The 23696-nt window shown below is 35.9% G+C and overlaps 1 protein-coding gene across 4 annotated transcripts in view; it reads left to right on the forward strand.

The window, feature by feature from the left end:
* The first annotated feature begins 764 nt into the window (after window positions 1-764).
* ATR (ATR checkpoint kinase) overlaps window positions 765-23696 on the forward strand; it is a 96904-nt gene continuing 73972 nt past the window's right edge. The window contains exons 1-15 of one of the 4 annotated variants that reach the window (XM_078070953.1): window positions 765-922; window positions 8628-8719; window positions 9829-9978; window positions 11503-12380; window positions 13340-13515; window positions 13957-14148; window positions 15888-16084; window positions 16597-16749; window positions 17648-17840; window positions 18074-18336; window positions 19650-19840; window positions 19926-20026; window positions 20185-20356; window positions 21184-21354; window positions 22938-23132. In XM_078070953.1, coding sequence (XP_077927079.1) covers window positions 864-922; window positions 8628-8719; window positions 9829-9978; window positions 11503-12380; window positions 13340-13515; window positions 13957-14148; window positions 15888-16084; window positions 16597-16749; window positions 17648-17840; window positions 18074-18336; window positions 19650-19840; window positions 19926-20026; window positions 20185-20356; window positions 21184-21354; window positions 22938-23132 — 3183 coding nt within the window. In that variant the 5' untranslated portion in view covers window positions 765-863. Of the gene's footprint in view, window positions 923-8627; window positions 8720-9828; window positions 9979-11502; window positions 12381-13339; window positions 13532-13956; window positions 14149-15887; window positions 16085-16596; window positions 16750-17647; window positions 17841-18073; window positions 18337-19649; window positions 19841-19925; window positions 20027-20184; window positions 20357-21183; window positions 21355-22937; window positions 23133-23696 lie in introns of those variants that run through there. The other 3 variants (XM_078070941.1, XM_078070948.1, XM_078070955.1) reach the window with 3 other exon arrangements.

The raw sequence follows: 23696 nt of genomic DNA on the forward strand, positions 1-23696 counted from the left end.
TAGTGGCTCAGTTGGTTAAGCCACTGCCTTTGGCTCAGGTCATCATCCCAAGGTCCTGGGATTAGGTCCCACGTCGGGCTCCCCCTGCTCTGCAGGGAGCCTGATTCTCCCTCTCCCTCGGCCTGCCATTCCCCCTGCTTGTGCTCTCTGTCAAATAAATAAATAAATAAAATCTTTAAAAAAAAATAATCCAGTTAGGAAGAGGGGAAATGGGAAGGGTAGTTATAGATGAAACAAAGACTGGCCATATGCAACAATTATTGAAGTTGGGTGATAGGCACGAGGTGTTTCCTTATTCTACTCCTCTGTTTGGGAGTATGGGTGGCAATCCGAGCTGCCCAGGCCTTGAAAACATTTCTCCTTCTGTGAACCAGGAGAGGACTTTGTGATCTTAATTTCACCGCCTGCAGCTGCCAAGTTTGTACATAAACTCTGGGAATTATCTCAGTTCTCACTTCTGTGATGCGAGGGAGGCAGGGCTAGTGCCCGTCAAGCCTGTTTCTTCTCCAGAACCGGGGATCTTGCCTCCCTGAGCCTCCCAAGCTGTAGCAAAGGGTGCGGGTAAAAACCAAAACTCGTCGCGAATCACGCCCGTCGTTCCGCCCTAAACCCGAGCCGCAGTGGTAAACTTGCCCGGCGCGCGCTCCGCCTGCTTTGCTCCACCCCTTTTCGGCCTCCCGGCTTCCCCCGGGTCCTACACGGAAAAAGAATGGGGCCTAACGGGGCAGGACCAGCAGCGGCTTCCGGGAGGAGTTTTGGGCCTGGCGGCGCACCGTCGGGCGCCGCGCCTTCCCGGTAGAGGTAGCTGGGGAGACGCCGGGAGTCCGCGTCGGCGCAGTTGATGAGTGCGGCGCATCCTCAGCATGGGCGACCACGGCCTGGAGTTGGCATCTATGATCCCCGCTCTGCGGGAGTTGGGCAGGTAGGGCCAGGCCCGGCCGCTCCCGCTCCCGGTCCCGCGTCTTTCTCCACCCGGCCAGGATGGCGTCTCACATGCTCTCCCTCCCCAGCCGCGCGCGTGCCGGCTCCGAAACCCTCAACCCCGGCCCTTGTGGATGTTTCGAGACTCATTTCAGCACTTCTTCCTCAGAGAGGTGGTTAAAAATATGGGAGGCGTCGCCGCAGACTCCCGGCGTTCGGTCCAGGGAACGAGAGGCGTTCGCCGACCCCATACCTCAGCGGCGCCCGGGAGCTCGTCCCTACCCCGGGGCTTGTCCCCTGCAGCTGGAGGGAACGGCCCCTTCTGATCACTTTCTACACTCATTTGCTTCCCGGAAACTTCTTTCCTGAGATGAGGGACTTGACCCATGAACTTTCCCCAGTTTCTATTGTTTGTGATCGCTCCGGAAGGAATTGGGTTTTTAGCTTTACCTTTGGACCCAAACTGCCTCTTTTAGAAGAAAAATCACTGGTTCTCATTTTGTGCAAGGAAAGCCAATTGCTAGAAAAGGCAGTTGGTTTCTTTCTTCAGAATGAAACCATAGGTCGTTCTGAAGATAGGACCCATTTCCTGTTGGCCATCCAGTCCCCAATCCGTTATTTTAGTCAGAAACTCCAGGGACCTGCCACAACGTCCACAAGATATAAATGTGCACAGAATGTTGCCAAAATGTGAAAATAATATTGTTTCATTTGCAAAAGCCTGTTTTCTGTGAACCGAACAGTAAAATCGGGTAAACCAGTATCCCACCTGAAGGGAGGGGAGGGATGTGGATGGTTGCCATCCCCCTTCAGCACACTCGCACTTTCCCTCAACCGGGCCTAAGGAAGGCAGGGTTTTTGTTTTGCTTGGTTTTTCTTTTTTGGTTTTTTTTTTTTTAAGTTGTAACCCACTGCCAACAAGAAAAAAGTTGGTTTGTACCACAACTGCAGTTGAACCATCAGTCGGAATAATTGCTTCCCAATTTTTTAAGTTGTTTGAAAACTTAGCACACAAAGTCAGAACTGACATTATATATATATATATATATATATAATATATATATATAATATATATATATTACATATATATAATATCCATGGGATATTTAATTCCTTTCTTTTTGCAGTGCAGTTGTGTTCATCTCCACTTGTTGGCCATACAAGGATATTTAGTCTTACTCAATCACATAAATAAGAGGATAAATGAAGGAACCACACTTGTCTTAACTGAATTTTTCTGTTTTTGTGTTTTTTTCACTTTTCATGAATGTTGCAAGCATACTTTGTGTTAACATTTTATTTTATTTTATTTTTTTAAAGATTTTATTTATTTGACAGAGAGAGAGAGAGCACAAGTAGGCAGAGAGGCAGGGAGAGGGAGAAGCAGGCTCCCCGCTGAGCAGGGAGCCCGATGCGGGACTCGATCCCAGGACTCTGGGATCCTGACCCCAGCCGAAAGCAGCCGCTTAACCTACTGAGCCACCCAGGTGCCCCTGTGTTAACATTTTATAAAGTAACGTGAATACACATGCTCATTTTAGAAAATTGATGTACAGATTTCGTCTTCAGACTCAATGTGAAGCTAATATTTTTTTTCCCATCTTGTTTTAATGTAGAATTAACTAATTAATACTTTTCTTCCCTCTTTTTTCTTCCTTTATGAGACTTGTTAGTAAAAATAATAGTATCTTGGATTTATTTATAGTCTCTTACATCACCAGAGCTTATGTTACCTTTCATTTCATTTAATTGTGGATATTCTAAGGGAAAGAACCGAAAAAATTGACCCATAGAGAATTGTATAATAATAGTTTTTAACTGTCATGAGTTTCTTACTAAAACTGCTTCATGCAAGCCTATTCAGTCTCACAGTATCTCCATGATATAGAATGGAGTACATTTTATCACCATTCAGTAATAAAGTGAGTCACAGAAATTGAAGAACCAAAGTCAAAGAGATAGCAGTTATCAGAGCTGGGTTTCAGATTCAAGGCATCAAGTCCTTTTCTTCCCCCCCCCCCCTTTTTTTTTCATTAATTGACTGGCAATTCGATTCTGAAAAGAGTGAGATGTTAACTGTTCTAATGTGTGGGCTCTTCTGTTTCAGTAATAAATTTTGCTTCTGTTTTTTGCTGTTAGCACTCTTTTCTCTGCATAGTCTTTCAGGGTGATCCCATCCACTTCTGCCTTCAACTGCCATCTATTTGATGATTGCAAATATGTTTCTCCAAACCACATCCATTTCCTATAGAATATTTATGCGACTGTATACTGACAGTTTTAGCTGGGTTTCCCATATGCCATTAAGACTCAACATAGCTGGGCACCTGGGTAGCTCAGTTGGTTAAGTGTCTGCCTCTTGATTTCGGCTCAGGTCATGATCTTAGGGTCATGAGATTGAGCCCTATGTCAGGCTCCCCACTCAGCGGGGGGTCTGCTAGAGATTCTTTCTCCCTCTCCCCCCAAAACTCCAGTGCTCTCAAAAAAAAAAAAAAAAGGCTCAACATAGCCAATACAACTTCTCTTCATATCCCCCCTCCCCAATTTTTTTCCCCTCCCATTCACTGAGGTAGGGATATCTCAGTAAATGATACCATGTTCAGTCATTTTTCCAAACCAGAAATGTAGGAATCATTCTTGACTCCCCATGTGCTTTTGCTATATCCTTTGTCCTCTTTTCATCTCTACTCTCTTCCTAAATAACTTCATCTAGTCCCATGTCTTTAAATATCATCTATATGCTGACAACTCCCAAATTTATATCTCTACCCAGAGATATTATTAGGTTGCTTACTGTTGAACATCTATACCTGAAATGAAAATTAACATCCAAAGCAGAACTCTTGATTTACTGTCTTTACTGTCCTTCCCCAGGTTGTTGTAAATGTACCAACCAAAAGCCTAGGGGTTATTCTTGATTCTTTCCCTTATCCTTTAATAATCTATCAGCAAGTCCTGACAATCCTACATTTAATACTTCTCACGGTCTCCACTGCTATTCTTACAATTTCTTATCTAGACTGTTACTGTAACCTCTCAGCTAATCTCTCCATTTCCATTTTACCCACTTAAAATGGATTTCTCATTCAGCAACCAAGATGATTTTAACAGCTATAAATTATATTGTAGATTATATAGCATTGCTCCTCTGTTTAAAACCTTCTGTTAGTTTTCCAGCACACTTAGGATAAAATCCAAACTTCTCCCAAGGCCTCTAAGGTCCTGCATAATCTCGCCTCTGCCTGCCTCTGACCTCAAAGCCACATATCCTTCCCTTACTCTGCTCCAGTGACATTGGCCTTATTTTTCGTATGCATCAAGGTCATTCCTGCCTTCAGTCCTTTGCACCTTGTTGTTTCTTCTCTCTGAACAGACTGGTTCCATTCAGATGTCATTTCGGAAAGGCCTTGTCTGACCTTCCTGTTTAACATTACTTTGTAATCACAAGATACTTTCAGATAATGATAGTCGCTATTAAAATATTAAATGGGGCAATGGGAGGGAGATGAAAGCCTGGGAAGCATCAACATTAACCACTAGAGGAAATTTGAATGGTGAGAAGCCAGTCATGTGAAACTGGGAGAAGTGTCTTGAGATTGAATGGGAGCTTTAAGGGTCTCTAGGTGGGAATGAGCCTACTATTTAAAAAAATAGGAAGAAAGGTGAAACCATAGGAAGCAAAGAAGGGACTGGTGTGAGTTAAGGGTAGAGGAGTAGCCATGGGCCAGGTCCTTTAGTACCTTATAGACCAGAATAAGGAATTAGATTTAAGTGCAGTGGGAAACCATAGGAATGTTTTAAACAGGGAAATAACATAATTGAATTCAAGAACATTTACCCTTCACTCTCCTACTTAGCACCTTTCAATGTCTCATTGCCTTCAGTACAAAATTCAGACTCTTTAGTTGGTTCTTTGAGCTTTGACCTTACAGTTTTTCTTCAGCTTCATGTCCAATTACTGCCTCCCTCTTTTTTAGCCATATAGAATTCCTTAACAGTTTCTAGAGCAGCCCATGTTCTTGTTCCTGAGCCTTTGCACATGCTGTTTCCTCTGCTTGGAATACTTCCTCCTTTCCCTTATTTTACCTGCCTAGCCCTTTAGGGACTTAGCTTTGTATCACTTCCTTCAGGGAGCCTGGACTGATAAGCTCTGCTCAGGGCTCTGTCCCTCTTGTGCTCTGTCTTGGCTCTATTAATACTTAACCCTGCTGTGTTAAAATTACCTGTTTACTTTTTTAACTTTTAATCTACAAATATTTTTAGGGTTGATGCATGATATCTTCGTTAACCTGGTATTTCACGCTTGTCCCAGAGGAGGTAATCAAGTATTTGCTAATGTATCCAACCTTCAGGTGATACTAAATTTCCTCCTAAGTATACCCTCTTAGGTCAGTTCTAAGATAGAGGTTGTATAAAAAGAAGTTCCCACTCTCCCATGAGTGAGTATTCCAGTAGTACATCTAATGAATGATAATCAATTCACCTTTTTAAAAAACTGAATAGAAATGGGGCGCCTGACTGGCTGAGTTGATAGAGTGTGTGACTTGATTTTGGGATTGTGAGTTCATGCCCCACGTTGGACGGGGAGCCTACTTAAAAATTTTTTTTGATAAAAATGGCACAAATTGATTTTGTGTCAAAAATTTTGATAAAAATGATATAAATTGTCTTTATAGAAAATTATACTTTGTAGAAAACTCACCACCACCCACAGTCCTGATTCCCCTCCCAATACACCTCCTCATTTCACATTTCTAAATGATACTTACCAAATTACACTTGGTTTATAAAGACAAACTCTCTTGACTTTGTCTAAAGCAATTGATGTTACCTTGTAATTTTAGACTTTTAAAATTTTTTGTTATATTTAAATCTGTGATGTCATATAATATGGTAGCCACTAGCCAAATGTAGCCACTACGGCTTGTCTAAATTGAGATGTTCTGTAAATGTGAGATACAGACTGGGTTTCAAAGAGTTAGTGTCAAAAAAAAAATGGAGGTAAAACAGTCTTTAATAATTTTAATATGGATTACATGTTCAAATAATATTTTGTATATGTTGTTATGATGAAAATTGCTGTTTCTTTCTATTCTGAATGTGGCTACTTAGAAAAATTTGAATCGCACATGTGACTTGCATTATTTCTATGGGCCAAGGCTGGTTTAAATAATAAGATAAATAGCACCAAGTTTTTTTCACTTTCATGTACAAATATAACTACTTGGTCTTTGATTCTATATACCTAGGGTTTATATTACTTGTCAGTATTTGTTAATTTCAGTAACTTAGTAGTTCCAGCTTGAGAAGATAAAAATGTTCTGGAGATGGTGGTGATGGTGTAGAATAAATGTGAATATACTAAATGCCACGAACTGTACACTTAAAATGGTTAAAATAAATTTTATGTTAAGTATATTTGACCATAATAAAAAATATATTCAAAGGACATTTTAACAAATTTAATTTGATCCTGTCTAGAGCTCCCTCCTCGAAATTCTAACCTTGGTTTTAGAACACGCTTCTTAAGGTTTTTCTTTTTGTTTTTCTGGCTCTTTCCCTTTCTCCTTCATAGCCCCTTTAACTTTAACCTGGGGTTCTCTCTTTGGCTTCCTTATTACTTCTTATATTGCACTAATTTTCAAGGCTTCCACTACCACTAGCTATAATAGTGGTAGATTATATAATTTCCATGAATGTCAGCCTCCTCATATGCAAATTAGGGTTTAATATCCGTATCATACTGCTTGTGAAATATGCAATAATGCAGACAATGTGTTTAGTCTTGTTTGATAGGTATTGTTATATAATGATAATTTAATCTATATTTCTAGGCTAGATATTTCTTGAGGACTAGAGCTTTAAAAAAATTTTTTTTTCTGTAAACTCTATGCCCAACGTGGGGCTTGAATTTACCACCTGGAGATCAAGCCTCACATGCTCTACTGACTGAGCCAGCCAGGCACCCCTCGAGGACTAGAACTTTAATTCCAACAGTCTTTTTGTGCATCCCACTTAGTTGTTCCCTTGAGACCTTAAATTCAGTATTTCTAAAACTGGTTTTGTTTTTCTCCCCAGACCTGTGCTTCCTCCTGTGTTAACTGTTTTGGTGAATGGGCTCACAATCCACCCTGGATAGAGGCCTAGCTTGACTTAACCAGTCTCCTCCACTAACTTGTCTTTCACCTCCCCCAGCAGTAGTTTCTGGTATTTAGTATGGCACATTATAGGTGCTCAATAAATGGTGGTTGTTTATATGAATGACTGTATAATTCCTCATCCTGTGTGTTAGAATACAGACTTTCTACTATATTCATACATTCAATTCTGTGCTGGTTTATACCAAATCATGGAGCTTAAGTTCAATTCATTCAGGATTCTAAGATACAATTGCTCTGCTTAATTATTATATCTTCTCTTAATATTTACTTTTCTTGATTGGTCCCAATACTCAATACATGTAATTTTCCCTAATATTTTATTGAATTTTCATTGTGGAAAATTTCAGACATCCAAAAGAAGGGAAAATGGTATATCAGTTGCCCATTTAACCTGATAATTATCAATTCATGGCCTTCTTCCTCTCAACTCAGATTACTTAGAAGCAAATTTGAGACATCATTTCATCTATAAATATCAATATTTATCTATAAAGGATAAAGACTTTTTAAACATACCATAGTACCATTATCACACCTAAGAATGATTTCTTAATAACATCAAATATCTAGCCTGTGTTTAAATTTTCCCAATTGTCATATACAGTTTGCTAATAGTTTATTTTTGTTTGTTTTGTTTTGTTTTGCTTTTTTTAGTTTTTTTTTTTTTAATCAGAATCCATTGTAGGATCATAGATTGTAATTGATTGATATGGCTCTTAAGTCTTTGTTATAGGTTTCTCCTCTTTTTTTTTCCCTTAGTTCATTTGTTGAAGAAACTGTGTTCTGTAGATTTTCCAAAAGTCTAGGTCAACACTGCTCAATATGAATAAAATGCAAGCCACATGTATAATTAAAAATTTTCTAGGGGCGCCTGGATGGCTAATTCGGTTAAGCATCTACATTCGGCTCAGGTCATCATCCCAGGGTCCTGGGATCGAGCTCTGCATCGGGCTCCCTGCTCGGTGGGAAGCCTGCTTCTTCCTCTCCCACTCCCCCTGCTTGTGTTCCTGCTCTCACTGTCTCTCTCTCTCTGTCAAATAAATAAAAAAAATCTTTTAAAAAAATTTTTTCTAGTAGCCACATGACAAAAAGTAAAAAGAAAATAAGTGAAAGTAATTTTCAATAATATATTTTATATAACTCAGTATCTCTAGATATCATTTCTACATGTAATTAATATAAAATTATTAATGAGATATTCTGTACCAAATATTTAAAATCCAATGTATATTTTATACTTAAAGCACATTTCAATTTGGACTAACCACGTTTCAAGTGCTCGATAGCTACATAAATAATGGCTACTATATTGGGCAGGGCAGGTCTAGATTTTGCATATTGGGTGCCTCTGGTGTCATTTAGCATGTTTTTTTCCTTCTAAATCAGTAATGTGTATTTAAATTTTTCTTTCATTTTTAAACAGAAGGATACAATGAATGTTAACATTAAAACTAAATACATTTGATAAATTCAAATTTCGAGAATTTTTTACAAATGAAATTGTGAGTCTCTTTAAGGCTTAAAAACTTTTTATTTGTATTTTAGTGCCAGTCCAGAGGACTATAATACAGTTGTACAGAAGCCAAGACAAATTTTATGTCAGTTCATTGACCGAATACTTACAGATGTAAATGTTGGTAAGAAACAGTTATTTCTTATATAAATTTTATGAATTAAATTGTTTTCTTTTCCATATATACAGCATTATGCTAGCATTTTTCTCCATGTAGTTTTAAATGTAAAGTTAGTATTTATGGTAGTTACTATTTTCAAGCAACTTGTTTACAGTATTAACTTATTACATAATGTAATTTAGGCATTTAAAGTAATTCTGTTTTCCTGCTTGTTATCTAGATTTTCTGCTGCTTGCTATGGCATTCTTTGATATAAGCTATTAGAATAGATAAAAAATAGTTGGCCATTTCTAATGATGTGGACCCTGTTTTAGCTAGGTCTTACATTAGTGGTTGAGAAACAAATGCCGTTTAAAAACTCTAAGAGTTGGTGACTTTGTGGGAGGTAATAAGATCTTGTGAGTTGTTGAAGCAACTGTTTCCTGTTTGTGGCAATTTAAAAGACAAATATTACCAACTTGGCAAGATGGTGTCACATTTGTCATTATCTGTTAAAATTACATGGAAGGGGTAATATAGCATAGCATTTGGCTCATAGTATATAAACTTACTTCCAAATTTGGCACAGATATTATGACTTAAAATAGTCAGCCTTTTTTCAATCTATGAAATTAAGAGTTGCTGAAAAATAACAAAGGACTACTGAATACTTGCAAGATGTGTTTTCATATGGTACTGTCCCTGTTTAGACCACTTGCCCTTCCCTTCTCTGACCAAATTCTCATCATCTAGGAATCAGTTCCTTCACAGCATCTTCGCAGACACTTGCTTCCTCTATTGTGGATTGGTGCAGTTAACATACCATATTATAATTATTAGTTTGTCTGATTCTCTCACCTAATCAGGTGAAGTTTTTTTCCCCACTCAGATTTTAGTACAGTGCCAAGCACATTGTAGGCCTTTAATCTATATTTGGTGAATGGGTGTATAACAGATGAATGTACATGTTTATTAAACATTTAAAATTAGATAGGATTGTAGAGTTTAGTCCCATCAATTTATCATGGATACTATACTGGACACAGTTCTGGTCACCAAAGTCTAGTTTTTTAACAAAAGGCCTGCCATCTAATTTGTCATGACTCTTTAAAATGAATCTTTTATCATTTTAGTTGCTCTAGAACTTGTAAAGAAAACTGACTCTCAGCCAACCTCTGTGATGTTGCTTGATTTCATCCAGCATATAATGAAGTCCTCCCCACTTATGTTTGTAAATGTGAATGGAAGCCAAGGGCAAAATGAGGCCAAAGGCAGTTGTATTGGTAAGTTCTGCTATTTGTGCATTCATCTGCAATTGGTTTTATGAAATCTACCTCTTCTGCTCTTCTGAAATATAACATACATTTTATACATATTTTCATCAGATTTGCTCTAATTTAAGGAGCAAAATGGTAATGGTTAGTTTTGTTTTATGCATCTTTATTGTTTTCTTTTGTTATGAAGTAGGTACCCAGGATGGAACAGAAATAATCAAATTTATTTGCCATTGAACACATGAGCAGTTTTCTTTTTTCTGTTTTTGATAATCTCTTCTAGATCAGGCATTAGCAATCTGTGGCCCATGGGCTGGCTGCCTGTTTCTGTAAACAAAGTTTTATTGGAAAATCCATGCTTTTACTCATTGTATTTCCTTATTGTCTAATTTCTGACCAGAACTCCTGACTGCCTGCCCTAGCACTGGCTTAGTTGTTCCTTCTTTATGCTCTGTTTGTACTGTGTTCTGCATTTCTTTTATCATAGTGGTTACTAAGCTGGATTATAAATACCTGTTTGTATTCTTTGACACACTTTTTTATTTTATGTTTTTAAAGATTTTTTTATTCATTTGAGAGAGAGCACTAGCAGGGGGGAGGGTCAGGAGGGGAGGGAGAAGCAGACTCCTCGCTGAGCAAGGAACCCCATGCAGGGCTTGATCCCAGGACCCTGGGATCATGACCTGAGCCGAAGGCAGACGCTTAACTGACTGAGCCACCCAGGTGCCCCTTTGACACACTTTTTTAAACAACAGGTCACAACCAGTTAGTAGGTTATGAATATAAAATATAATAGACTAGAAAATACCATAATACATTGCATGTAATAAATACTTTTTCATGAAACGTTTGTTTCATATATTTAAATAAAATAAATATGCATATGTAGACTGGGTCATGATATAAAATGTATCTTTTAAGTTTGAGAAACTATATAAGATTCATGAGGACTATGACTGATTTGTTTTGGTGCGCTTGGGGCAGAGTTGGCACTCAATAAATATTTGTTGAAGGAATGATAATAGTAACCATTTGTTGAACTTCAAGCACTATGCTGAGAATTTCACATATATTATCATACTTGATCCTCATGGTAGCCCTCATTATTTCCTTCTTATAGATGAAGTTACCAAGGTTTAGAGATGAAAAATTCACATAACTCGTAAGTGGAAAGTTAAGACTTTGACTCCAAAATTGGTACTAAATTACCATATTTCCATTGTGTAGAGAATGTTTTAGACTATTTTGTTAGTGTTTTACTTTAAAAATGAATCAGGACACTTGGGTGGCTCATTTGGTTAAGCATCTACATTCGGCTCAGGTCATGATCCCAGGGTCCTGGGATCGATTTCCGCGGCAGGGAGCCCGCTTCTCCCTCTCCTACTTCCCCTGCATGTGTTCCCTCTCTCGCTGTGTCTCTCTGTCAAATAAATAAATAAAATCTTAAAAAAATAAAAATGAATCATCAAGGATTTAGCAAATTAGTTAGCATTTCTGATGTACTTATTTAATATCTTTTTTTTTATTTCAAAGAATTCAGTAATTGGATCATAACAAGACTTCTGCGGATTGCAGCAACTCCATCCTGTCATATGTTACACAAGAAAATCTGTGAAGTTATCTGCTCATTATTATTTCTTTTTAAAAGCAAGAGCCCTGCAATTTTTGGAGTACTGACAAAGGAATTACTACATCTTTTTGAAGATGTGATTTACCTCCACAGAAAAAATGCAATGGGACACTTTGTGGAATGGCCAGTGGTAGTTAGCCGATTTTTAAGTCAACTAGATGAACATATGGGATATTTACAACCAGCTCCTTTGCAATTGGTGAACATGCAAAATTTAGAATTTATTGAAGTCATTTTATTAACAGTTCTTATTCGTATTGTTGCAATTGTGTTTTTTAGAAGGCAAGAACTCTTTCTTTGGCGGATAGGTTGTGTTCTGCTAGAGTATGGTAGTCCAAAAATTAAATCCTTAGCAATTAGCCTTTTAACTGAACTCTTTGAGCTTGGTGGATTACCAGCACAACCAGCAAGCACTTTCTTCAGCTCATTTTTGGGATTATTAAAACATCTTGTAGAAATGGATGCTGACCAATTGAAACTCTATGAAGAACCATTATCAAAGCTGATAAAAACACTGTTCCCCTTTGAAGCAGAAGCTTACAGAAATATTGAACCTGTCTATTTAAATATGCTGCTGGAAAAACTCTGTGTCATGTTTGAAGATGGTGTGCTTATGCAGCTTAAGTCTGATTTGCTAAAAGCAGCTTTGTGCCACTTACTGCAGTATTTCCTTAAATATGTGCCAGCTGGGTATGAATCTGCTTTACAAGTCAGGAAGGTTTATGTGAGAAACATTTGTAGAGTTCTTGTGGATGTGCTTGGATTTCAGGTAGATGCAGAGGTAAGTCATTTTTAAGGTTACTTGATACATATTATGTATTTTGTTTATAATGTAAGTGTATGCATATATGTAAGATATAACAATGAGAAAATAGAATATCTTTAATAACGTATATTCAGAATGGAATGAGTTTTTTTCACAATCCACTTTGGCTCCTTATTATGGACTTTTACTTTGATTTGAGAAGGATTTCTCTAATTTGGTAATGAACTGCCAATGGAGTAGGATATTTTAAAATAGAATTTGTGAAGTATAAGCATGTTTAGTGCATTATTAATTAAAAGGGGACCATTTATCAACTTAATTGCAAAATCTTCAAGCACTCACCTAGATTTTATCTTTGACAGGTTATATTCAATCACGTTTAGAAAACCTGTGGGTACATAGTACTAGCCATGCCAAATTATGCAGGCTGTGAGAGACAGGCAGTACAATAAAATATACAGTAACTTGAGTAAATATTATACCTTGCTGGATTTGTAGTATGAAAGAGGTTAGTAATTCCCTTAGAGAGTTTTTCTTTGTAGCATTTTTTAAACAAAGATTTTATTTACTTATTTGAGAGAGAGAGAGAGCAAGTAGGAGCAGGGGGAGGGGCAGAGGGAACCCAGTGTGTGGCTTGATCCCAGGACTCTAGGATCATGACCTGAGCCGAAGGCAGATGTTTAACCAACTGAGCCACCCAGGCGCCCCTCTTTGTAGCATTTTGACAGAGGGAAAAACAGGTTAGAGAGAATTTGTCTTAAGACTTTTAGGACTATAGAACTAGATACAGAATCATATATATGTCTATTTATAGGTTGTGGAATTATATAGATTAACTTAGGTCTTTGTTTTACCAGATGAGACTCTGAAAATAGTTTACCCTGATAGAAAACTTATAACCTAATGAATTTTTGCAGTCTTTGAATAACATATTTCCTAAGGCATAGTTTTTGAAATTATTTTTACTTTCTCAGTATTTGTTGGGCCCACTTTATGCAGCCTTAAAAATGGAAAGTATGGAAATCATTGAGGTTCAATGCCAAGTTCAACAGGAAAACCTCAGCAGTGATAGTGATGGAATATCAGCCAAAAGACGTCGACTCAGCTCATCTCTAAACTCTTCCAGAAGACCACCAAAACAGACTGAGGAGTATGACCTTCATTCAGTTTGTATTTAGTCATTTAATAAAACTTTATTCACTTTTAAAAATCACCTTTAGTTAAGTGCTTTGACTTAAATACACAGCAGTTGTTCTTTTTAAAGGTAGTCGGGGGAATGCTTTAAAATATTTAATACTTGTAGTCCATTCTAATGTGAAAGATAACATGACTACATATGGTTACTTAAAAAATTTTTTAAGTTTTTATTTGCCTGTCTAATTTAACTTATTAGTATTTAAAAAAAAATCTCTGAGATTATATATTCATCAGCAATTTAAAATATGTTAAACTTAAATATGTTAACAAATGTGATCAAAGAATTCCCATATTTCAGTTAGCCCTGAAAGTTGTTTTAATTGAACCAATTTTATATTAACCAAGTTTATATTAAATATGAATATCTTTATATTATGGTTATAATTAATTACAGAATTAAACATGTGGATATGAACAAAAAGAGCATATTATGGAGTGCCCTGAAACAGAAAGCTGAGTCCCTTCAGATTTTCCTTGAATATGGTAGTCTAAAGAATCCTGTTATTGCAACTTTAGAAGGAATCACTGTTGTCCTACAGCTGACTGCTCTGTGTACTGTTCATTGTTCTCATCAAAACATGGACTGGTAAAACAACTTGTATTTTTTGTGTGGGTTGTCTGTAATAAATTTGGCTTTATTGCTTTAGGAGACTTCATTATTTGCTCAATTTGTGTGACCTTAGAACACAGACTTTTCAGTGAAATGGAAAAGATAATTTGTTTTTTATTGAGCACCTGCTAAATGCTAGGTACTGTATTAAGTACTATACATATTTTATTTAATCTTCATAACAGTTCTGTAAGTTAAATGCTGTTATACCTACTTTACAAAGTAGAGATTGAGGCTTAGAGAAATTGAGGCTTATTGGTTCCTAAATTGGTCCTATACGCACAGGGCAAGGAGAGACTGAAGAAAGAGGCAGACCACTCCAGATTGGTAGGTGACAGGTTTTATAAGGGAACTTACAAGGCTTGTCTCAGGCGGCTGTGAAAGATAAATTGATCTCTCAACTCACTTTCCAGAATCTTAGAGGTTTATTTGGAGGACTTAATGAGGTTAAGTCATGTATTCAGTCCAGATGGTCTCAACAACACCTTACTCTCAAGGCTGTGTCCTTGGAACAGCTCCCACTGTGGGACCTTTAGGCAGAGTGTACATTCCAAGGACAGGGGAAGGGGTGAGGAGCCTCTGATGGCCTGGGTCCAGCTTGAGGGTCAACTGGTGGTCATCCTCTTGATTACTTCCTCTAACAAGACTGTTTTTGTCTGAAGCCTAAACTAACTTTCCTGGGTATACATGATTAGAAAGTAGCAGAGCACATTTTTATATAACTCAAAAGCCAATGTTTTAGTCAAACATTTAGTCAAAAGAACATTTCCCTTTGATAATAAGAGTAGGGATTTAGAACTCGTTAGAATTATCTTTTTAGTTTGGTATTCTTAATTTAGGTTAATTCTATCAGAAGAAACAAGTGTGAATCTTCTCTGAAGATTTAGTCTTATTTTTACTGTCAAGTTATAGACCAAAGCTCAGTTAGTTTTTTACATGATCATTTATTCTGTTCTTTTCTTTTTTTTAAAATTTTTTTATTGTTATGTTAATCCCCATACATTACATCATTAGTTTTAGATACAGTGTTCCATGATTCATTGTTTGTGCATAACACCCAGTGCTCCATGCAGAACATGCCCTCCTCAATACCCATCACCAGGCTAACCCATCCTCCCAACCCCCTCCCCTCTAGAACCCTCAGTTTGTTTTTCAGAGTCCATCATCTCTCATGGTTCGTCTACCCCTCCGATTTCCCCCCCTTCATTCTTCCCCTCCTGCTACATTCTTCTTCTTCTTTTTTTCTTAACATATATTGCATTATTATTCTGTTATTTTCTGACTCATAACTAGCGAATAAAAAGTTATGAAGGAGATTTTAAAGAAACTATATTAATTCAGGCTGCATTAAATTTGGAATTTGAGACAACTTGAAGAAATAGCTGATTAGCCTGCAGTCTACTCCTCTATTATTAAGAAAGGGTTTACTGAGGCAGTTAATAATTATGCAGGGATATCTTCTGTCATTTTTAAGCCTGGTGATACCACATTTGAATATCCTAGATTAATTTTAATTACCAAATCCTAAGAGTGATTTAGACTGACATAAATAGTTTGAACTTAAAATAATAATGTCATACTAATTGATGTGCATATTTACTTTGAATTGGTTTAAATTTATGTTAGTTTTATACTCACAGTTTTTTTTGGCTTACTTCAATATTAGGTTGGAATAACAAAATTCATTGTAATTCTGTGTCTTAAAAATGTTTTAGCTGCAGCCATAATTTCAAGGACTGTCAACAGAAATGTAAGAAGAAACCTTCAGTAGAGATAACTTGGATGTCTTTGGATTTTTACACAAAAGTGCTTAAGAGCTGTAGGAGTTTGTTAGAATCTGTTCAGAAGCCTGACCTGGAGGCAATTATTGATAAAGTGGTGAAAATATATGATGCTCTGATTTATATTCATGGTGAGTGTAAATAAACAGTAGAACAAAATAACTTTTAAAGATCATCAGTATAGAAATAGGCTCTCTTTTGCGTGAGGCCTAAATGCACAAATGTTTGGAATACCCAACAGTTTTTTCTTGATTTTAGTTCTCGTTCTATTTCAGTTCTATTTCAATAATTCAGTAATTAATTCAGTAATTTCTAAGTTCCAAATTTGTCTGTAATATTTTGATTTATTATTCTTTTTCAGCCAATAGAAATGATTTATAACTATTAAAATTTTTTTGAGAATTTCTGAAGAATGCTTTTGATCCTTCTAAAAAATACATGGATGCATATTTTTATAAAGTCACATTTAATTTCTTTGGGTTCACAGACCTCAGAACATCATCTCTATATTAAGAACCTTTTGTTTATTAAATGCTATAATTCCACCTCATGTTTAGGACATTTATTTTTATTGAAAAAAAGATATAGGTAAATATGATTAAGGAAAAAGATATAATTAATCACCTGTTGTGTGTTTCTGTAGTGAAAACTTCTTTTGAAGATCATATTCTGGAAGATTTATGTGGAATGCTCTCACTTCCATGGATTCATTCCCATTCTGATGATGGCTCTTTAAAGTTGACCACATTTGCCACTAATCTTTTAGCATTAAGCCAGAAGATTTCAGATAGCTACTGTAAGTGGTCACAAAATTCTGTGTGTGTGGTTTAACTCATCTCTATGTGGGACTTCTAACATGTTGCTGTTTTTTTCAATAATTAAAAGAGGAAGTACATTTTCTAAAATTTTATTTTATTATGTTAATCACCATATATTATATCATTAGTTTTTTTTTTTTTTTTAAGATTTTATTTATTTATTTATTTAACAGGGAGAGACACAGCGAGAGAGGGAACACAAGCAGGGGGAGTAGGAGAGGGAGAAGCAGGCTTCTCCGCAGAGCCGGGAGCCCGATGCGGGGCTCGATCCCAGGACCCTGGGATCATGACCTGAGCCGAAGGCAGATGCTTAACAACTGAGCCACCCAGGCGCCCCATATCATTAGTTTTTGATGTAGTGTTTCATGATTCATGGTTTGCATATAAGGAAGTACATTTTTAACAATTCAAAAAGGAGTTAGATTTCTAAGAAGTAACAAATTGAACAGATTGTAGGATTTGCACATCCCCTGCTCTATTCTGCAACATTGTTCTACAAAGATGCCATTCCAGTTTACATTCCTCTTAGCAGAATATGAGAGTTCCTATTGTCTCACATCCTCACTTTGTCAGACTTTAAAATGTTTGCTATCAAAAAAAAAAGTGTTGAGGTAACTAAAAGAAATTATTTTTTTGCTCTCTGATGGGTGTGATTTTTAGTTGCATTTCTCTGGTTATCCAGTAAGATTGTACATAGACCTTTTTCAGTGCACATGCTTTATTTTTGAAAAAGGAGCTTTTAATTAAATATTATATGTATTTTAAATGTTACTTTACAACAAAGAATGAATACATATATAAAATGAATATGTTTGTATACATATATAAATAAAGTTAACACTTAAAAATCTTGTTTAATAGACTTAATTTTTTCAGCACCACAGGCACAGTCACGGTGTGTGTTTCTTCTAACGTTGTTTCCAAGAAGAATATTCCTTGAATGGAGAACAGCAATTTATAGCTGGGCCCTACAGAGCTCCCATGAAGTAATCCGGGCTAGTTGTGTTAATGGATTTTTTATCTTATTGCAGCAGCAGAATTCATGTAACAGAGTGCCCAAGATTCTTATGTATGTATCATTATTTTAATTTGAATAAATAACTTGATTGGAAAAATCATACTATATGTAAATATATGTATATTGCTGGTTATATAGAGCAAGTGTTGATTTTAGTTTTAGAATTTAAATTTTCTTCCTTCTAGGCTTTGTCTTACCATTACTTTTGCCCCAAATTAAGCAAAACTATTTAGACCACAAAATAAAATGAGGTTTAGTTAGTACCTTTTCTTTTTTCTCCCCAGAGATAAAGTCAAAGATGATTCTGACATTGTCAAGAAAGAATTTGCCTCTATTCTTGGTCAACTTGTGTGTACACTTCATGGCATGTTTTATTTGACAAGTTCTTTAACAGAACCTTTCTCTGAACATGGACATATTGACCTCTTCTGTAAAAGCCTAAAAGTCACTTCTCAACACGAATGTTCATCTTCTCAACTAAAAGCTTCTGTTTGCAAGCCTTTCCTTTTCCTACTGAAAAAAAAAATACCTAGTCCAGTGAAACTTGGTGAGTGATTTGTTATGATCTAATACTTTAGAACCTTTTTTTTTTAAAAGATTTTATTTATTTATTTGAGAGAGAGAGCACATGTACGAGTCGGGGGGAGGGGCAAAGGGAGAAGGAAAAGCAGATTCCCTGATGAGCAGGGAGCCTGGCATGGAGCTTGATCCCAGGACCCTAGCATCATGACCTGAGCCGAAGGCAGACATTTAACCAACTGAGCCACCCAGGCACCCTACTTTAAAACCTTTTTAACCTCTTTTTTTTAAAATCAGTGATAGAATAGGCTTGAAGCTTAAAAAATTAGACATGCTTGATTCAATGGTCATGTAATGATTATTTATAAATGGGATATCTGGTATTAGACTGTATCACAGAACTAACAAGGGAAGTACTTTTTGGATTTTTAAATGCTCATTCGATATGATAGCTTACTTGGGGATACCTGGTGTTTAGTTCAGTATCATGAGGTTCAGTATTCTGTATCCTCTTTAGTGATACCAGGGACCTTCTTAATGTGTCCCCTGCCACTATCTTGGACCTTCAGAACTTCAAATAATTAGATACTTTGCCCAGTTGAGGACTATATATAGGCTGTATCTTCTTAGCCACTTTTCCAATGGTAATATATGAGTATGTTGAGAGCATGAGATTTACATAAATACTTGTAAGATCCATTTGTTTGGGTAGTAAATTGCAACTTGTTCTCAAGTTTTCAAGATAATATGTAATAGGTAGTTTCTAGGGCTCCCTGAATCTTATAATGTAAGATTAACAGTAAGGCTAAGATTGCCCTTAAAACCGTTCACAGTTCTTTGGATTAGTGAAATGTGCTTTTTTTCTTTTTTTTAAGAGGGTGGAGAGGGACAGAGGGAGGGAGAATCTCAGTCAGGCTCCACACCAGCATGGAGCCCAATGTGGGGCTCGATCTCACAACCCTGAGGTCATGACCTGAGTCAAAATCAAGAGTCAGATGCTTAACTGACTGAGCCACCCAGGCACCCCGGATTAGTGAAATGTGCTTTTAAGTCTGTCTTGGTAAAATATGATCTACAAAATCTAAGTGACTAGTCATTTTATAACTTAAAAAAATCTAGAATTTATTTTAGATTCAGATTATTTATAACTTTTATTAAGTATAAAGTAAATTTAAATTTGTAAGTATTCAATTTAATCTTCCACAAATCTGTGTGCTCTAATTTAAATATTGACATTATAAAGCAAGTTAGAAATCTTTGTAAATTGTTTATTGATTTTTTTACTGTACAACTTTGATATTTGATGTGTTAAATTAGGTATTATATGCTCTCACCCTTTAGCTTTCATAGATAATCTATATCATCTTTGTAAGCACCTTGATTTTAGAGAAGATGAAACAGATGTGAAAACAGTTCTTGGAACTTTATTAAATTTAATGGAAGATCCAGACAAGGATGTTAGAGTGGCTTTTAGTGGAAATATCAAGCATATATTGGAATCCTTGGACTCTGAAGATGGATTTATAAAAGAGGTTGATAGTTTTTATTTTTAAACATTTGTATCTTCATTAACCTGGCTCTAAAAAATTCTTTAACTAGTTAATTTTATTATTCTAGCTTTTTGTCTTAAGAATGAAGGAAGCATATACACATGCTCAAATCTCAAGAAATAATGAGTTGAAGGATACCTTGATTCTTACAACAGGGGATATTGGAAGGTATATTTGGCAGCATTTGTATACTTCCTTTTTTGTTTGCTTTGTGTTAGAAATGGTGGTGGGACAGATATGATATAGAAAGAAATGTGTTAACATGTATTTTTTTATGAATTTCCATTTATATTTGAGACATTGATGATAACTTTTTTTAATTTTAGGGCAGCAAAAGGAGATTTGGTACCTTTTGCACTTTTGCATTTATTGCATTGTTTATTATCGAAGTCAGCTTCTGTCTCTGGAGCAGCATATACAGAAATCAGAGCTCTGGTTGCAGCTAAGAGTGTTAAACTGCAAAACTTTTTCAGCCAGTATAAGAAACCCATCTGTCAGGTGAGAGTCAGAATTGGCCTTGACTATAGGAAATAGCAGTACTTTGCAAGAGTTTGAAAAAAAAAAGCCATATATATATGTTTTTTTATTTGTCTTGCTTTAAAGGATATATATATATTTTTTTTTAAATTTTATTTATTTGTTTGAGAGAGAGAGCACGCACACACATGAGTGGGGGAGGGACACAGGGAGAAGCAGATTCCCCTCTGAGCAAGGAGACCGATGTGGTGCTCGATCCCAGGACCCTGAGAATCATGACCTGAGCTGAAGGCAGACACTTAACCCACGGAGCCACCCAGGCGCCCTTAAAGGATATATTTTTTAAATGATGTATTCAGTTTATTTAATAGGAGAACCTAGATCTTACCAGTTTTACATTTTATGATCTTGGTCTGGAGATATATATTATAAATGGGAGGGGAAAAATCATCTTATGATAATATATTGACTTATTATGCTCTGTTGTTGATCTATTAAGAAATGCTTTTTTAGCCTTTTAGTGATGATAAACTTTTTTAATATTGTGGATAAGGCACTTAGTTTTTAAAAAGGTTGATTCAATTCATGGTTGAAAAGTTAGGATATGTTAAAATACTGGCTTTGCCCTGTTAGTGGTATAAATTTAAATTTCTTAACTAAACATGGTTTCTCCATTTGTAAAAGGGAGATTATGACATAATCTACCTCATTAAGGTTGTTAAACAAAAATTGAATGAGCTAATTCAGGTAATGTGTTTAGAGCACTGATAATGTTCTTTATGTTAGCTTAGAGAGTATTTGTTAAATTTCCTTCCTTGTATGAAAATTAACAAATTGTTTTGCTCTAGTTTTTAGTAGAATCCCTCCATTCCAGTCAGATGACAGCACTTCCTAGTACTCCATGCCAGAATGCTGAGATGAGGAAACAAGATGTGGCTCACCAGAGAGAAATGGCTTTAAATACCTTGTCTGAAATTGCCAATGTTTTTGACTTTCCTGATCTTAATCGTTTCCTTACTGTAAGTTGCAAGGTGTAGTTGACTTAATTGAGGTTTTCAATTTTGTGTTTATTCCATTCTAGTCTTGTTTAAGGAAAATCTGGCAAGTACATTGAGGAGCATATAGATCCTGGATTTTCAAATTTACATGTTTTCTTTTGACTTTGATATGTTATAAAATTTAAGTTCATGTTAATTTGAGTTATTGCTTTATATGGTTAGTTATCCTGAAAAGTTAATACTAATTGATTAATGCTAACTAATTCAGTTGACTGAGCCCTTATGTCTTTAGTGCTATGATTTGTTCCATTGGTAATGCACAGTCTTCTATCATTTTTATCCCTAAGGAGTTAGAGTAATATAGTACAAAACTATTGATATATATGATCTCCTGTGAATTCAGATTACAGAGTTTGTAGTATGGAGTGGTTTGGGAAGCCTTTGAAATGTCATTAGGGTTGAGATTTGAAAGATGGTTGGAGTAGATTATCTTACTACCTTCTCGCAAGGGCAAAGTTATAATTATCCTTAATAAATTATAATAGTGATTCACACTGTCAGAACTGAGTATTTCTCCCTACAATATTACTGTGTTTTAAACAAACTTAAAATTGCTTGTAAATTGGTCAAATCCTGGAAGGAAATATGATAGTTATAGTAAGGATCATAAAGATACTCTTATCTTTTCATTCAGTAATTTCACTCTGGGAACCAAAAGTGCAGGTGTTTATTGCAACATTTTCCAAGTAGCAAAACTAAACAAAACCCTGAAAAGAAACTAAATGTCTAATATTTAGGTTATAGAACGAACCATTAATATAATAATTTTTAATATTTTATAGACTATCTTATGTTAAATCAGTCTTAAAATAGCTTCATTTCAATATTAAATTGAAAGGTATTAAACAAGTAAGGTATAAGCATCTCTGAGGGCAGGGCCTGAGGCTAGTTTACTATTACGTCTCCAGTGCCTAGTGTAGTGACTGACATGCAGTAGGTGTTTTTTAGATACATGTTGAATGAATAAATGAAAGGCCAACCATTTTATGTTTGGAATTTTATATTATTTAATGAATAAGATTTTAAAGGAAATAGACCAAAATCAAAACAGATTTTTTTTGCCATGTTGGGATGGTGAGTATGTTAAAATGGTTTTATTAATATTGAAGCATGAACTTTTTAATTAAAAAAGAAAAACAACTTAAAATACTGTATTTACGGTTACTCTTGCTTGTTGTCTAAATCCAAGTTAGCCCAAATAATAAATCAAACTTGGAAATTCTGCCTAAGAGCATGAGTATACTTTAACACATACTCATGAAAAGTTATCTTCTTTACTTATGTACTAGCGTATACATTAGCTACAGTGTGAACTCTGCTATCAGGGACCTTGGCCATTTTTTTGCTTCTATACCTGTAGTGCCTGAATCATAGTAGATGCTCAGTAAATATCTGTTGAGTGAATAAATGGTAAATCTGAATTTAAGTCACATATGGACTCCAGATTTGTTTGGCATTTTAAAATATTTTTGCACATAACTTATGTGAATATGTTATTACCTGGACAAATGTACTTTTTAGTAATTGTAGTGTTTCTTTTTCAGAGGACATTACAAGTTCTGCTACCTGACCTTGCTGCCAAAGCAAGCCCTGCAGCTTCTGCTCTCATTCGAACTTTAGGAAAACAATTAAATGTCAATCGTAGAGAGATTTTAATAAATAACTTCAAATATATTTTTTCTCATTTGGTCTGTTCCTGTTCCAAGGATGAGTTAGAACGTGCCCTTCATTATCTGAAGGTAATTGTGTGTTTGTGTATATTTTACTCTTTTGTTTAAATTAGCATTATAGGAAAGCTGTTGTAACATTATTGTAGGAAGGAGAGTGAGTAATTTATAGCTTATTCTAGAGTAATATAAGTGCAAATAGTATCATGCAAAATAAGCTTTATTTTGGGCCTAGAGGAGCATATTAAATAGAATTATTCATTTGTTATTTTCTTTGATCATTTCACCATAATGGCATATGATAATCATCCATTCGTGAATCAGGTTCTCAACTCATTTCATTTTAGAATTTTTTTTTTTTAGCTTTTTTTTTTTTTTTTGTAGTCTCTACACCCATTGTGGGGCCTAACTCACACCCCCAAGATCAAGAGTCACATGTTCTTCCAAGTGAGCCAACCAGACACCCCTCATTTTAGAATTTTTTTTTTTTTTAAGATTTTATTTATTTCACAGAGAGACACAGCGAGAGAGGGAACACAAGCAGGGGGAGTGAGAGAGGGAGAAGCAGGCTTCCTGCCAAGCAGGGAGCCCAACGCGGGGCTCAATCCCAGGACTCTGGGATCATGACCTGAGCCG

The sequence above is a fragment of the Halichoerus grypus genome, chromosome 1, assembly GCF_964656455.1.
Source record: "Halichoerus grypus chromosome 1, mHalGry1.hap1.1, whole genome shotgun sequence".
Classification (NCBI taxonomy): domain Eukaryota; kingdom Metazoa; phylum Chordata; class Mammalia; order Carnivora; family Phocidae; genus Halichoerus; species Halichoerus grypus.